The sequence below is a fragment of the Rattus rattus genome, chromosome 2 (genome assembly GCF_011064425.1).
Source record: "Rattus rattus isolate New Zealand chromosome 2, Rrattus_CSIRO_v1, whole genome shotgun sequence".
NCBI lineage: Eukaryota > Metazoa > Chordata > Mammalia > Rodentia > Muridae > Rattus > Rattus rattus.
In genome coordinates, this window is record NC_046155.1 from 4,288,856 (window position 1) to 4,303,924 (window position 15,069).

At 50.0% G+C, this 15,069-nt stretch overlaps 1 protein-coding gene across 1 annotated transcript in view; it reads right to left on the reverse strand.

Annotated features, from left to right (window-relative positions):
* The window catches only part of Cpt1a (carnitine palmitoyltransferase 1A), a 59,775-nt gene that overhangs the window by 12,963 nt on the left and 31,743 nt on the right, over positions 1-15,069 (reverse strand). The window contains 9 exon segments of the mRNA XM_032891308.1: positions 1,261-1,366; positions 1,945-2,089; positions 2,092-2,132; positions 4,049-4,244; positions 7,003-7,090; positions 7,636-7,743; positions 9,091-9,168; positions 11,437-11,574; positions 13,709-13,810. Of these exon segments, the coding sequence (XP_032747199.1) occupies positions 1,261-1,366; positions 1,945-2,089; positions 2,092-2,132; positions 4,049-4,244; positions 7,003-7,090; positions 7,636-7,743; positions 9,091-9,168; positions 11,437-11,574; positions 13,709-13,810 (1,002 nt within the window).

The window sequence follows — 15,069 nt, forward strand, 5'->3', positions numbered from 1 at the left end:
TCTCTCTGGCTCCAAGACACTACCATTTCATAAGCCCACATTTTAAGCCAGGCCTGGTGGTACGTATCTATAATCTCTGATACTCAAGACACTGAGGCAGGAGGATTCCAGGTCTGAGGCCATTCTGGGCAACAGAGTGAGTTCGAGTCTAGCATGTTTAATTTAGTGAGAGCAGTATAGCCTTGGTGTGGAGCACCTGTCTGGCATGTGCGAGGCCCTGGGTTCGGTCCCAGGCACCTCAAACACATACATTCAGAGTTTAGTATGTTCTTTTCTATTTGCCCTCAAACTAGGGTGAATGGGAACACCAGGAAGTCTGGCAGGAAGCTAATCATTTTGGAACTAACAAAGCTGTGTGAGCTGTGAGCTACTATGTGACTTCAGTTGCATAAACAGACACCACATATGCCAGTACTCAAGGAACCTAAGTTACAAGAAACCAAGACTCAGATGTCTTTAACTTCCCATGTGGCACCAACACCAACGAAAACCTTGGTGCTGTGCTTTAAAGAGCAGCCTCTTACCAGCTCTTTTGTTCACTTATTTTTGGTTTTCAAGACAGATAGTCTCTATGCTGTCCTGGCTGTCCTGGAACTCACTCTGTAAACCAGGCTGGCCTTGGACTCACAGAGATCCTCCTGCCTCTGCCTCCTGAGTGCTGGGATGAAAGGTGTGAGGCACCATTGCCTGCCCAGGTTACTGGCGTGCATGTTTTAACACTTGGTCCTCAAGTATAGTAGTGCTATGTTTTTTAAGATTTATTTATTTATGTTATATGAGTACACTGTCAATGTCTTCAGACAACCAGAAGAGGGCTTACAGATGGTTGTGAGCCACCATGTGGTTGCTGGAAATTGAACTCAGGACCTCTGGAGGAGCAGTCAGTGCTCTTAACCACTGACCCATCTCTCCAGCCCCTGGTGGTGCTATCTTGGATGTTATGGACTCTTGGAGGAGTGAGTTACTGGGAGCAGGCCTTGAGGTTTACAGCCAGGGCCCTGCTTCCTGTCTGGTCTCTGCACCCTTGGTGCACCGAATAGTAAGCAAGCAGCCCCCACACTCCATTGCCACTGCAGGCCATGCCCTCTCAAAGCTTAAGCTGAAAGAGATCTCTCCTCCCTTCTCCTAGGTATTTGGTTGCGGGAAGAGAGATGTAACTGATACAGAGGATTAGACAAACACTGCGGAGTTCACTGTGGGCCTGGGTTGGGTTTCCCAAAGCACCTTCCCATTCACACAGGCAACAATGGTGTGGCTCACCTCCCACAAATGGCCCACGATGGGCGCGTCCGCCCAGGAGTGCTCTGCATTTATGCCTATCTTGCTGTTTTTGAAGACAACAAAGGTGATGGACTTGTCAAACCACCTACAGGGAGACAACATGATCATGGGCTTCTGGGGTTACATCGACACGGAACCCCAAAAGCTACATGTGTGTTTCTTTCTGCAAGGACTGATCGCTTCACCCCAACCCTGACAGTTCTCCAGGTTTCTACACCCCAAGAAGGTGATTAAAAGGGACACAGAGAACACAGAGTCATTCATATCTTTTGTATCAGGATACAATACAGCATGTGTGTAAGCCCTGGGACCAGAGGAGTGCAGACTGCTGTAACACAGAGACCGGTCCCATGCCCTCTCCAGCCGGGCCTCGGAAGCACCTCCTCACTCCCAGGACTGAACCCACTCTGCCCTGTGTGCCACCTTCTGCTGGGAGCCAGGTAGCCCATAGTTAAGAAGGGTGGTGGGGTGAGCAAAGGAACGGATCTCGAAACCACCTGGCCTCGGCTGTGCCTTTTGAGTTTGTGGTGGGGGGAAGAAAGCAGAATGTTACATTTGGAGCTCATTTCTTCTTAGAAGGTGGGGTCAGATTTGGGGAGGCTGCTCCTAAGGACACCCAGGAACATCCCCCTATCAACCCTGGAGATTAAAAAAGGGGGTTACCTGTCAAAGCATCTTCCATGCAGCAGAGATTTGGCGTAGCTGTCGATGGATGCCTCGGGGTCCTCCTCTCTGTATCCCTGCTCCGATTCGTCCAACGTCACGAAGAACGCTGCCTTTTCCACTGCATCCAGGGACTGCTTATTTTCCCTCGTGCAAAATAGGTCTGCCGACACTTTGCCCAGGGCACTCTGTGGCAAGGAGCAAACACATCTAAGATCAGTTGCCCAAGGGGGCAAATGGCTCAGTAGGCAACAGTTCTTGCTTGTCAGCACGAGAACCTGGATTTTACCCCTACAGCCCACGTAAAGGAACCAGGTATGGTGGTATGAGACAGAATCAGGATCCTCAAGGCTTGTTAGCCACCCGGGACACCTAAATTGGCATGCTCCAGGCTACTGAGGGACCCTGTCTCCAAAATCAGTGTGGACAGCTAGTGCCTGAGGAACAACACATTCACACAGACACACAGACACACAGACACACAGACACACACACTCCCCGCCCTTTTTCACTAACACACACACACACACACACACACACTCCCCGCCCTTTTTCACTAACACACACACACACACACACACACACACACACATACACACTCTGTTCAGAATGAAATCCAGCCTGTCCCTGCCCCAGACTTCCTCTAGCAGAAGCCACGACAAATGCTGAAGAACCCGGCCTTGGAGCCAGGCTCTGACCTGAGTCCACTGATGTCTTCAGCACCACAGACCCATCTGTCAGATGAGGAAACCTGAGGCACAGAGATCAAGCCACAACTACTCTGGGGCAGGGAAGAGTGGCCCCCGATCCCAGACCGGGACTGATCACATGATACTCCCACAATGACCTCCCTGTGCCCACCACGCTGCTAAAATTGGTTTCCCTTCAAAACTGCAGTAGCTTCCTCCCATTGCTCCTGGGTCCCCCACACAGTTCTCAGCTTCCAGGCCCTCTGTGCTGCCTAACCTCCATTGCTCACATCTCTAGCACCTTTCGGTGTCAACGCCCACAAATGCTGCAGGTCCCCCGTGCACCCCAGCTTTCTGGCTTTCCTCCTCAGTCCCAGGCTCCAAACAACACACAGCCTTGTACTCTCCAACTCTATTAAAGCGTTTGCCTCTCGGCCTTAGCTCCCGCGGCAGCTTCAGAGCAGCTCAGGGGCTCTGTGGAAGATGGCCTTTTGTGAAATGCTGGCATACCTTTGGCCTCAGAGAGCAAAATGCCCTCCCCACCTTCTCATTCCTCATTGCTTCTTACTCTGCTCAAAGCAAGGCACAGGGCAGTTCCTCTTTCCCACAGTCTAACCCCACAGTGGAGCTGGCCTTAAAGATCTGCTCGCTTGGTGTGTGTTGTGGGGTGTAGGGGGAGCCAGCTCGGTGGGTAAAGTACGTTCTACATAAGCCTGAGGACCTGTGGCCATTGACCTATTATCCTAGTGCTGAGAAGGTGGGAACAAGAGGGTCCCTAGAGCTCCTTGGTCTGCCAGACTAGCCAATCAGTGAGCTCCAGGTTCTGGGAGCGACCTTGTCTTCATAATTTAAGGTGGAGAGGACCAGATGGTGACACCCAACATTGACATACGTGCACATACACTACACACACACATACAAAACAAGTCTCCCTGGCTGGGGGCAAGCTCAGTGGTGGAGTGCTTACCTCAGAAAAAGAAATGAAGGAAGAAGTTAGCTGGATGTGGTGGTACAGGACTTTAATCCAAGCTTATAGGAGGTGGAGGAAGGGAGAACCCCAAGATCAGGGCATTGGTTTGAGGCCCTCAAACACATAGGAAGTCTGAGCCATTAACAAATATGTCCATAGCCCCATGAAAAAGGCCACACCTTCACACGTGCCCTCCTGTGTTGTCCCACATACACCTGCTGTCCTGTACTGAACTCAGCTGCCCTTGTGATCCACCATCTAGGAGCAGTCTGATACCATGAAGCAACACTAAATAATGACCTCTGACTGCTCTGGTGCTACCCTGTGAGGAAGAGCTCCTGCAGAGCACTAGGAAGGCCACACACACACACACACACACACACACACACACACACACACGAGTGCACACACTTGCACGCACGGGCGCGCACATGCACGCACGCACCTGTCTGCAGCAGTGAGGGCGGCCAGCTTGGCCTCCCCAGGCTGCGGCTCTGAGGGATCATCCAGGATCTGCTGCATCTGCTGCTCCAGCTCTCGGGGCCTCAGCAGCCTTCCATCGTGGTAGAGCCAGACCTTGAAGTACCGCCCTCTGTGGTACACAACAATGTGCCTGCTGTCCTTGATATGTTGGATGGTGTCTGCGGTGGTGAGGACACAAAGGAGTGACAAGAAGTCAGAAAGCCTTGGGAGCATCAGATCTGACTGTTTTGCTTTGTGAGGATCTCATGTAGCCCAGGCTGGTCTTAAACTCCCTATGTAGCCAAGGATGACCTTGAACTTCTGATTCTCCTGCCTCCACCTCCTGAGTTCTAGGAGTACAGTTGTGTGGCCCCTGACTCCGTACTGAGTCACTCACTCCCTTTGGCTTAACCAGCCCTTCTAATCTAACCGTTTCCTATCTATGAAACAAGGTCGGCACATGCAATATTGAATGATCTCTCCCATAAGTCAAAGGCAGAGTTCAGTTCCCAATTCCCACATTAGGTGGTTCACAGCCTGCTGAAACTCCAGCTCCAGGGAATCTGGTGCCTCCTTCTGGCTTCTCTGGGCACTTCACATGCTCATGTGCACACGCATATGAAGAGGCAACTCATACATAAAAATAAAAAGTAAAAATAAGGGCTGGAGAGATGGCTCAGTGGTTAAGAGCACCGACTGCTCTTCCAGAGGTCCAGAGTTCAATTCCCAGCAACCACATGGTGGCTCACAGTCATCTGTAATAGGATCCCATGCCCTCTTCTGGTGTGTCTGAAGACTGCTACAGTGTACTCATATAAAAAAAAAAAAGTAAAAATAAAAATCTTTAAAAATGAAATGTTTCAGCCAGGCACAATGGTGTATCCCCTGGGAGGACCAGGAGTTCAAGGCCAGCCTCTACATATCAAGTTAGAAGCTAGCCTGAGCTACATAAGACCCTGTCTCAAAAAGGGGTGTGTGTGGGGGAGACTAGGAGATGACTTGTGGGTAACCCTTGCTGTGCAAGCCTGGCGACCTGAGTTTGATCTGCACTCGTGGCACAAGAGCTGACCTGCTCATGATTGCTATAGTGTGGCTGTGTCCCTCCTACACACAAACACAATAAAAAAACCTTAAAAAGAATTGACAGTAAAAGGCTGGTTGTGTTGGCCCACTCCTTTAATTCCAGCACTGAGGAGGCAGAGGCAGGGGGATCTCAGTGAGTTAGCTTGGTTTAGCTAGGGAATTCAGAATAGCCAGGGCTGCATGAAATCCTGTCTCAAAAGAAGCAAACAATCAGAGTCCAAACAGAGCAGGAGAGGCCTCTGACTGCTAGCATGCGCTGTATGACCTCACTGAGCACGCTACATTTTCATGAATTCTAATTTGTCGTCTTTGCAACAGGGCTTCATTAAGAAGCTTTCCCGGCCTATAACTCACTATGTGGACATAGTATAGACCAGACTGGGCTCAAACTCCCAGAAATCTACCTGCCTCGGCCTCCTGAATGCTAGGTTTAAAGGCACGGGCCACCACACCCAACGTTACCCAGATTTTAATTAATATTTATGATCATTACTATTGGTGACCACGATGGAGCCAGCGGATAGCTCAGATGGTAAAGGTACCTGCTGCCTAGACTGGACCCGCATGGCGGAAGAGAACCAGCTCCCGCAAGAACAAAATAAATAAATTCCACTTATTTATGTATCACATGCGAGTTTCTTTTTTTTTTTTTTTTTTTTTTTTTTTTTTTTTTCTTTTTTCTTTTTTTCGGAGCTGGGAGCTGGGGACTGAACCCAGGGTCTTGCGCTTGCTAGGCAAGTACTCTACCACTGAGCTAAATCCCCAACCCCCCGTGTGAGTTTCTTAAACATGTGTGAGGACAAGCATGCCCTGGTACATGCATGTGTAGACAGCAGATGACAGCCCGTGGGAGTCCGTTTCCTCCTTCCACCATGAGGCCTGGGACCAAGCACAAGCACCAGGCTTGCAGACAAACACATTCAGGTGCTAAGCCACTTCGCTAGCCCTGAAGGCTACCCATGGCTCTAGTCCCCTTTGAGCTGTGTCCTGCCTGTCGGAGGTAAATACTCTGCTCCCTCACATGCCCCTGCACCCATAATGCTTTGCCCTTCCGTAGCCCAGAAACAATGGACTACAGGCTCTGGCTCCAGGAGGTGGAATAAATCTTTCGTCCCTAAGTTATTTTGCTCAGGTATTTGCCACCATGTTAAAAAGTGACCAGTGCTGCACACTTGACCCCAGCTGGCCTGCACGGCACCAGCTAACATCCATTCTCCCTCCCTGTGTTTTCCAAGGATGGTTAGAAGCAGATTAGATGACCACCCAGCCCAGGCCACGCCTCCAGCAGCAAGCAGCTGGGCCATGATCCAGCTCCTCAGGCATGCTGGTTCTCACGGGTATTTTACAGCAGACCCTGTATGTGGGCCAGGGTAAGATGCCCAAGGAGTCTTGGGGGAATATTCCAGCAGGTTTGGGGGAAATGCCTAGTGAAAGGAACTCTCAACAGAAGAAATACTAAAACCTGGACACTGGCCCATTGTCCAGGCCTAGTAGGTAAAGGGAATTCAGGCCAGAGCTGGGGTTTAGCTGTCTAATACGTATGAAGCCAAGAGTTCCAACTGCTGTAACATCTACTCCAGGCATGATGACACATGCCTATAGTTCCAGTGGGAGGCAAGAGGGCCACCCTCAGCTGTGTACTGTTTTAGGCCAGCCACATGAGATCCTGTCCCCAAATCACTACCAATGACAAAAGACAAAGGGACTCCAAGACAGGAACATTCAGAAACAGAAGCTCTTGGGAAAGGACCCTGTAGACCATTCTGCCCCCAACGTTCCCCAGCAATTCCTAGTTCTGAGCAGCAGAATGGCAAATGCTGGGTCCCAGGGGAGACTCCGGTAAGTACTACTCACCTGTCTCCTCCCCAGGGATCCGGGAAGTATTGAAGAGTCGCTCCCACTGGGCAGAGCAGAGTGGAATGGTGGATCCCAGAAGACGAATCTGCAATAAAAACGTGTTTGAAACTAACAGGCAAACATCCCACAGGAAAGCCTTACAATGAGCTGATTAAAATGCTGCCCATGTCCTCCACACACTGCATCACTCAGCTTCCCCTGGCGTAGCACCTAGGGGACTCTGTGCCAGGGCACTGAAATTCCTCCCAGAGAAACACTTAAGCCACCCGAGGTTATGAAGAAACAGTTCTCCCGAGGAGTTCACCAGTGTGTCCATACACGTGGATGTCAGAGGGCAACTTGCAGGAACTGGTTCTCTCTTCCCACCACGTGGATTCCCAGAATTGAACACTTGTACTCAGGACTCCCAAAGTCACTTACTGAACCCGAACCTCACTGATTCGGCCTGTTAGGAACCCCAGCTTTGTCTGATTTGACTCCCCAGTGCTGGGGTTACAACTGCTGCACCAGTGCGTCCGAGTGGGAACCACCGGGTCAGGTCTGAACGCTTTTCTCGAAGCAAGCAGTTTATCAACCGAGCCGCCTCTCTAGCCTCCCAAAAGATTTTTTTTAAAAGGAAAGTTTACGTACGGGTTTGAGTTCCTCACGGTCTAATGTGCGACGATACAGCAGTATGGCGTGGATGGTGTTGCCAGCTCTCGCTGCCTGGATATGGGTTGGGGTGATGTACAGCATCTCCTGTGAGGACGAGACAGCAGAGAGGGCTCATCGGGATGACACAGTGGTCTGTACACAGGGGCCTGGGGGGTAGGGGCTCCCTGACAACTGTGCTCCTACAGCTGTGCTCCTACAGCTGTGCTCCTACAACTGTGCTCCTACACTGTGCTCCTACACTGTGCTCCTACACTGTGCTCCTACAGCTGTGCTCCTACAGCTGTGCTCCTACAACTGTGCTCCTACAGCTGTGCTCCTACAGCTGTGCTCCCACAGCTGTGCTCCTACAGCTGTGCTCCCACACTGTGCTCCTACAGCTGTGCTCCTAACGCTGTGCTTCTAAACTGTGCTCCTACAACTGTGCTCCTACACTGTCCCAGACTGTGCTCCTACAGCTGTGCTCCTACAGCTGTGCTCCTACAGCTGTGCTCCTACACTGTGCTCCTACAGCTGTGCTCCTACAGCTGTGCTCCTACAGCTGTGCTCAGTTCCAGCCACCCTTTGCATTTGTTTTAAGTAGGCTTTTGGATTCTGCTGTTGTTTTTTGAGACCAGGTTGTAGCTTTCAGGCAATCCTCGTCCCTCAGGTCCCTGAGTGCTAGGATTGAAGGCACGCGTCACTAACTTCACGACGTATATAAATTGTTAGACCATTTTCCCTCAGTTGGACACTTCTGTTATTGCTTTAGGATAAAACCATTTGCTTTTCTGGCAGACTGGATGTTTTTTTCTTTATGTGTGTACGTGTGATTGTGCGGTGTTAGGTGTACATGTGTGCAGGTACCCAGGGAGGCCACAAGAGGACATCAGATCTCCTGCCACTGGAGTCACAGATGGTTGTGAACCACCTGACTTGTGCTGGGAACCGAACTTGAGTCCTCTGGAAGAGCGGCAAGAGCTCTTAAACTGCTAAGCCATCTCTCTTGCCCCAGACTTACTCTTTTGAGAGAGTATCTCATACAGCTTAGGTGGGCCTTGAACTATATCTAGCCAAGGATGACCCTGAACTCCTAATCCCCCTGTCTTCACCTCCCTAGTGCTTGCCTGGCAGGCAGGAGCCACCACAAGCTCTAATTTTGCTATTGCTCTATTACAACCCCAGCTCCTATCTGTTCTACCACAGGTTCAAGGCCAGCCTGCGCTTAGTTTAGCAAGTGTTGTTTGTCATGAACATGCTTTGCAATGCAAAGATATTTGCAGGGACCCCTTAGACACAGGAGGGTCTAACGCATGGGCCCCAGGCGGCATGAAGACTTGGACAACAGAGGCAGAAGCAATAAAGGAATCCATCTCCAGCTTTCCCAGGCACCAGCAGGGACGCCCAGCAGGACAAACCCATCTTGACTGCAGTGGGAATGGAAGACCAACTCACCATGGCGTAGTAGTTGCTGTTGACCATGAGCGGCCCTCGGCCCCGCAGGTAGATATATTCTTCCCACCAGTCACTCACCTACGGCACAAACACAAGTCAGGGTACTGAGCAGGAGCCTTGCCCAGATGAATGCGAAAACTTTCAGGAAGGTTCCAGCATATGACAGGGTCCAAAGCAAAGCTGTCTTAAGCAGAGAGAACACAAGGAGTTGAGAGACACACTGATCTTAAAGGGAGAGCTGGCCAGACAATAGATCATTATTTCATATTGGGCCTGAATGAATGAATGAATGGATGAATGAATGAATGAAAGAGTTGGGGCTGGAGTTTTAGCTCAACTGTTAGAATGCATAAAACTGGGCACAGAGCTCTACAGCAGCACACACACAGGCAGGGGTATCAGGAGTTCAAGGTTATAGCATGTTCAAGACTGCTACATAGCAAGACTGAGGCTCGCCTGGGGGTGGGGGCACATGAGACCGGTTCCACAAACGTGTAACTGTCAGAGTGTCCTGGCTACAACTGGGGTGCTGTGCTGAACGCCTGCCTGGTATTCACCAAGCCTTGGGTCCCATCCCCAGTAAGGCATAAAAAAATCCTCAAATTTCCCTCAGATCGATCTTCCTCTTCCTGATGCCTGGGTTGTCTCAGGCACAGCACTGAGCCTGAGGCTGGCATGTGTTGTCTCCACCCTCCAGAGTGATGGTGAATATGTTACACAGCAAGCTGCCCTAGCCACCCAGAGGCTGCAGATTTAAACCCATGCTGATTTGAGCATTGTGCTGGGCGCAGACCTGAGGAAAGGACCTGATGGCCTGAGGGTCCTGTGGCCTCCTGCTCTCCCAGGCAGGGCCTGGGTCTGGCACCATCTGCTGGCTCTGCTGGATCCTTTTCTCTGTTTCTTATTGTCTATTTTCTCTGTTCGTTTTTAACTATTAATTATTTGTGTTTTTAAAATGAATTTTCTCTTTTGTGTGGGGCAGGGGGCTGGGTTTCTCTTGTGTAACCCTGGCTGTCTTGGAACTTGTACTGTAGACTAGGCTGGCCTTGAACTCAGAGATCTACCCATCTCTGCCTTCCCAAGTGCTGTGACTAAAAGTGTGCACTAAAATTTTTTCCATGTGTGTACTTGGTACCTATGGAAGTCAGAAAAGAACGTTGGATTCCCTGGTGCTGGAGTTATAGATTTGTGAGCCGCTTGTGGGAATCAAACCCAGGTCTTCTGCAAGAACAACAAATGCTCTTAACTGCTGTGCCTTCTCGCCAGCTCCTTGTTTTATTTTTAAGGCAGGATCTCAAGAAGTTCAGGCCCACCTTGAGCTCTATATAAGCACAGACAACCTTGACCTTTGATTTTCCTGCCTCTATCTCCCAAGCCCTTGGGGATATATGCGTGTGCCACAAAACAGGTGCTGTGCTGGAGACTGAACCCAGGGCCTTGTGCACCATAGGCAAGGACTCCAGTTGAGCGTCCTTCCCAGCTCTCTTGATTTTTTTTTTGATGGGCTACAGAAATGGCTCAGTGTGTGCTGCTCTTACAGAGGACCCAAGTTTGGCTCCCAGCACCCATGCTGGGCAGCTCACAGCCACCTGCAACTGTTAGGGGATACCATGCCCTCTAGTTTCCATAGGCATCTACATTTATGCAATACAGATAAACTCACCTAGGGGTGTGTGTGTGTGTGTGTGTGTGTGTGTGTGTGTGTGTGTGTGTGTGTGTGTGTGTGTGTGTATATGTATATATAATTTTTTAATTTAGGAGCTTTTCTTGAGATAGAGTATGGTTTCCCTATGTGACCCTGGTTAGTTTGAGTCCACAGTCCTCCTGCCTTTGCCTTCTGAATGCTGGGACTATAGGCATGTACCATTGTAGCTGGCTCCTATAGGTTATTTTCAATCCCTTACTTTCCATCAAGTTTTTCGTGACACCTGGATCCCCCCTCCTGGTTTCATATCCTGCAATGTACCTATTGTCCCTCCCTTAGCAGTTTCCAAGCAGTCAGCTGCCACTGTCAACATCTGAACTCTGACCAGGGCACTCAGAGGTGATGCTCTTGGATGGAAAAATACCAGAAAGCGAGCTGAGGTGGCTGGGCCACCATGGGAGAGAACAGCCTTTGTGACATGCCAGGTTGGGGCTAGAGGGTCATATCCAAAACAGGTCCCTGCCCTGAGCAGGGTGCAAAGGCTGCTAAGGACCCTGAGGAGGGAAGGGATGCTAGCGGCTCTGAGCACAGTTCTCAGGGAAAGTAAGGCTGCGCTCAGTCACAGCCAGGACTCCGTGAGCCCTGGAACCCAAATGGGAGCTTTTCTCACCGAGAAAAGATCTGCCTGCAGAATTACTTACGTAATTTGTGGCCCACCAGGATTTGAGCTTCAAATACCACTGCAATTTGGGTCCGAGGTTGACAGCAAAATCCTGGGCCAGTGCCGTCATGCGCTGGAAGTCTTCTTCCTTCATCAGCGGCCTCACAGATTCCAGGTACTGGAGAGAGAAAACACGAGTGACGTTAAACACCCTCATCCAAGCCGTGGATCACTTCACACACCCTGGAAAAAGTAAGACGGTGTCTGAAAGGAGGGCAGAAGTCACAACGGTATGGGTGCCCTCCAGCGTTGGAAGCTGGAATGCGCTAAGGTACGGCCAGTTTACAGCCAATCAGGATCATGACAGAGCCAGCCTCTGCTACTCTGTGACCCGTGGACACCGCCATCAACAAGAGGCAGCAGGCACCCAGATGAAAACCATGCATGGATATTCCCAGCTCCCCTGCTCACAACACAGCCCACACTCACTCCATTGGATGGACAGATAACTGGTCTACCCACACGACCGAGCGTTATCAGCCACAAAAGGGGAAGAAGCATAGCACTGTTAGGACAGGGATGAACCCTGAAATCATCCTGCTTTGGGGAGCTGAGACAGGATCTGAAGCTAGCCTGGGTTAAGATCCTGCTTCAAAGAAAAATAAACGCTAGTAGCGGGGAAACCTCGTAAAAGTCACATATTACTTAATTCCATTCATGTCATATTCCCTGACTAGGCAGAACTACAAACAGAAAGTGGAACAGAAGTTGGCAGGCTTGGGGCAGGAGCGTGGGAGTTATTACCTAATCGCTACGGCTTCTGCTTCAGGCCATAAAAAAGCCTTAAACCCAGGGTGGTCACAACTGCTCAATGCCCCAGGTATAATTGGCACTGCTGAGCTTACAACTGAAAACAGTTACAATGGTTGTGTGTGTGTGTGTGTGTGTGTGTGTGTGTGTGTGTGTGTGTGTGTACATATGGTGGCATTTGAAAGACAGAGGCACTCAGAAGTCATCCTTACAAATGCTATCCGCCTCCCTGGGAGCAGCCTGAAGTTTAACAATTAGGCTAGGTTCACTGGGCAGTGAGTCACAGGGATCCTCCTGCCTCCACTCCCCAGTACTAGGATAGGGGTGTGTACCACGAATCTGTCATTATGTATGGGTTCTGACGAATCAAGTTCAAGACCTCATGCTTGCAAGGCAAGCGTTTTACTGACTGAGCCATCTCCTTAACCATTTTCATCCTTCTATTTTTTTTTTTTTTTGACAGTGTTTCACTATGTAGCTCTGGCTGGTCTGATCTCACAAGAGATCTGCCTACCTCTGCCTCTTGGGTGCTAGGATTAAAGACATGTACCACCATGCCCAGCCTTTTAAAAAACAATAAATGTGGTCTTTGTATGTATTTGCTACAGTTTAAAATAATGGATACACTCAAATTACTAAACTTTGCACATTAAACAAGGGAACTGTACTGCATCTCAATAAAGCCATTAAAAAGGAAAGATGTTCCAGTAGGTGAGACGTGGCACCTTTAAACACTGATGTTGCAACAATACTCCAGAGAAAAACAGTATCAAACCATGGAGAGTGAAACCCCTATCATCAGAAGGCTAAGGCAAAGGGATCTAGAGTTCAAGGTCATGGGCTGGAGGGATGACACAGTCGGTAAGGGCACTGGCTACTCTTGCAGAGGCTGAAGGTTCTGTTGCCAACATCCACTTGGTGGCTCACAATTATCTATAACCCCAGTTCTAGGGGATCCAACACCTTCCTCTGGCCTTCTCAGGCACTGCATGCATATGGTGTACATACATACGCAAAGTCAAACACTCATACAGATAAAGCAAAGGGTAAGTAAATCTTAAAAGGAAATGTTCACCAGGCGTAGTTGCACATACCTTTGATCCTAGCACTCAGGAGGCAGAGGCAGAGACAGGAGGATCTCTGTGAGTTCTAGGCCAACTGGATGTACAAAGTCAGTACAGGACAGTCAAGGCTACATAGGAAAACAAAATAAAACAAAAACCCCAACCGAAAAAGTTCAAGAACAGTGTGCGCTAACTAGAAAGACCTTGTATCCAGAAAATGTATATCAAAGGGCTCTGGATGTAGCTCAAAGGTAGGACACTTGTCTAACCAGTGCAAGGACTCTGTGGAGCTGGAGTCAGGAGACGTCATTATTAAACCCTACAGGAGAGACTGCAGAGCAGTCACAGAGATCAAGGACTGAACTTTACAGTCACAATTAGACAGAAACATGGATCCCGAGGATGCTGGCTTCTCGCTTGAGTGTGAATCATACCTACCCTGCTCACAGTGTCTTTGACAGCTGGGACAGGCAGGCGCGGCAGAGACGTCTGGAAGCTGTACAGCATGGGCTTGCGACCGGAGAAGACCTTGACCATAGCCTGAAGATACAAGATACATTTTCAAAGATGAGGCTGTGTTAAACTGCGTATGATTTGCTGAGTGTTACGATAGATCCAGTCCCTGTTCTATACCATCAGGCCCTGGTCAAACAATACAGATCCCACTAAAAGCTCAGCTGGGAAAAAAAAAAGTCTTCTGGTGTGGCTGCCTACTGCCTTTTCTGACTAGGAACCCCACCCCCACTCCACCCCCGATCTGACAATGACTCTGCAGGTCGGCTGTCTCCTGGAAGGTCCTTGGTTCGAGGCTGTGCTGGCTCTGCATATAGGGAGTAGGGTCAACTAAGGTGCCTGATCCTCAAGCCACCCCTAGGACAGCAGAGGGTGAGCTCCTCCCACAGTCCGTGGGAAGACTGTGCAGCCCAGCCATGGCAGGCTGCTGTCTCCTGTGGCAGAAGCTAGGGCATCCTAAGGGTTCAAGGTGTGGTAGGTGATGATTCTTGATGCTCAGGAGTGCCGGGACTCAGCACAACATCAGCCACAAGCGCCACACTAGCGGACGCTGTTTAAGCCTGAGGGTTAAGCTTTGCTACTACATTAGAAAGCTCATACAGAAGGTGGAGGCTGGTTTGGGAAAGAGTGAAGGCCAGGAGTGTGTGGTGAGCAACAAGGGGAACCCTGAAGGAGTGCGGGTGAGGGGGTGGGGGGGACACACTGACCTGCAGGTCAAGGTCAAGCTGACCTACTCCTCCCTGCACAAAGGGACTCCGAGGAGAAGCAACTTGAAAGACAATGTCACCAGGACCAGACTCATTAAAATCCTTTACAAACCTTGGGTGCAGAAAATTACTGTTTATAAAAAGCAGAAGCCAAGAGTGGTGACAATATGTGCGTGGGGGGACATGTGACAGTCACACAATGGTGTATGAGAGAAGAGGTTGGGGTCTGAGTGCCAAAGAGGGAGGTTCCAAGAACGATCAGCCATTGCCCCATCCCCCTACTCCAGAAAACTAAGCTTATAAAAGCAGCTCGATGGGGCTTTGGGTGTCCTTCAGTGACAGCTTCAGACAGCTCACCCGGGTAAACCAGGCATGAAGCTCTGAGTTTGATCACTGGCATCTCGTAAAAACCAGGCATGGTGGCGCATGCCTGAACCGGGGGCGGGAGAGCCAGAAACTCAAGGTCATCCTTGGCTACAGAGTCAAGGTATGGCCAGCCAGGGTGACACAAGCCCTCACCTCAAAAACCAAAACTAAACACAACAAAAGTCTCCACAACTAGTTATAATTTGACAAACA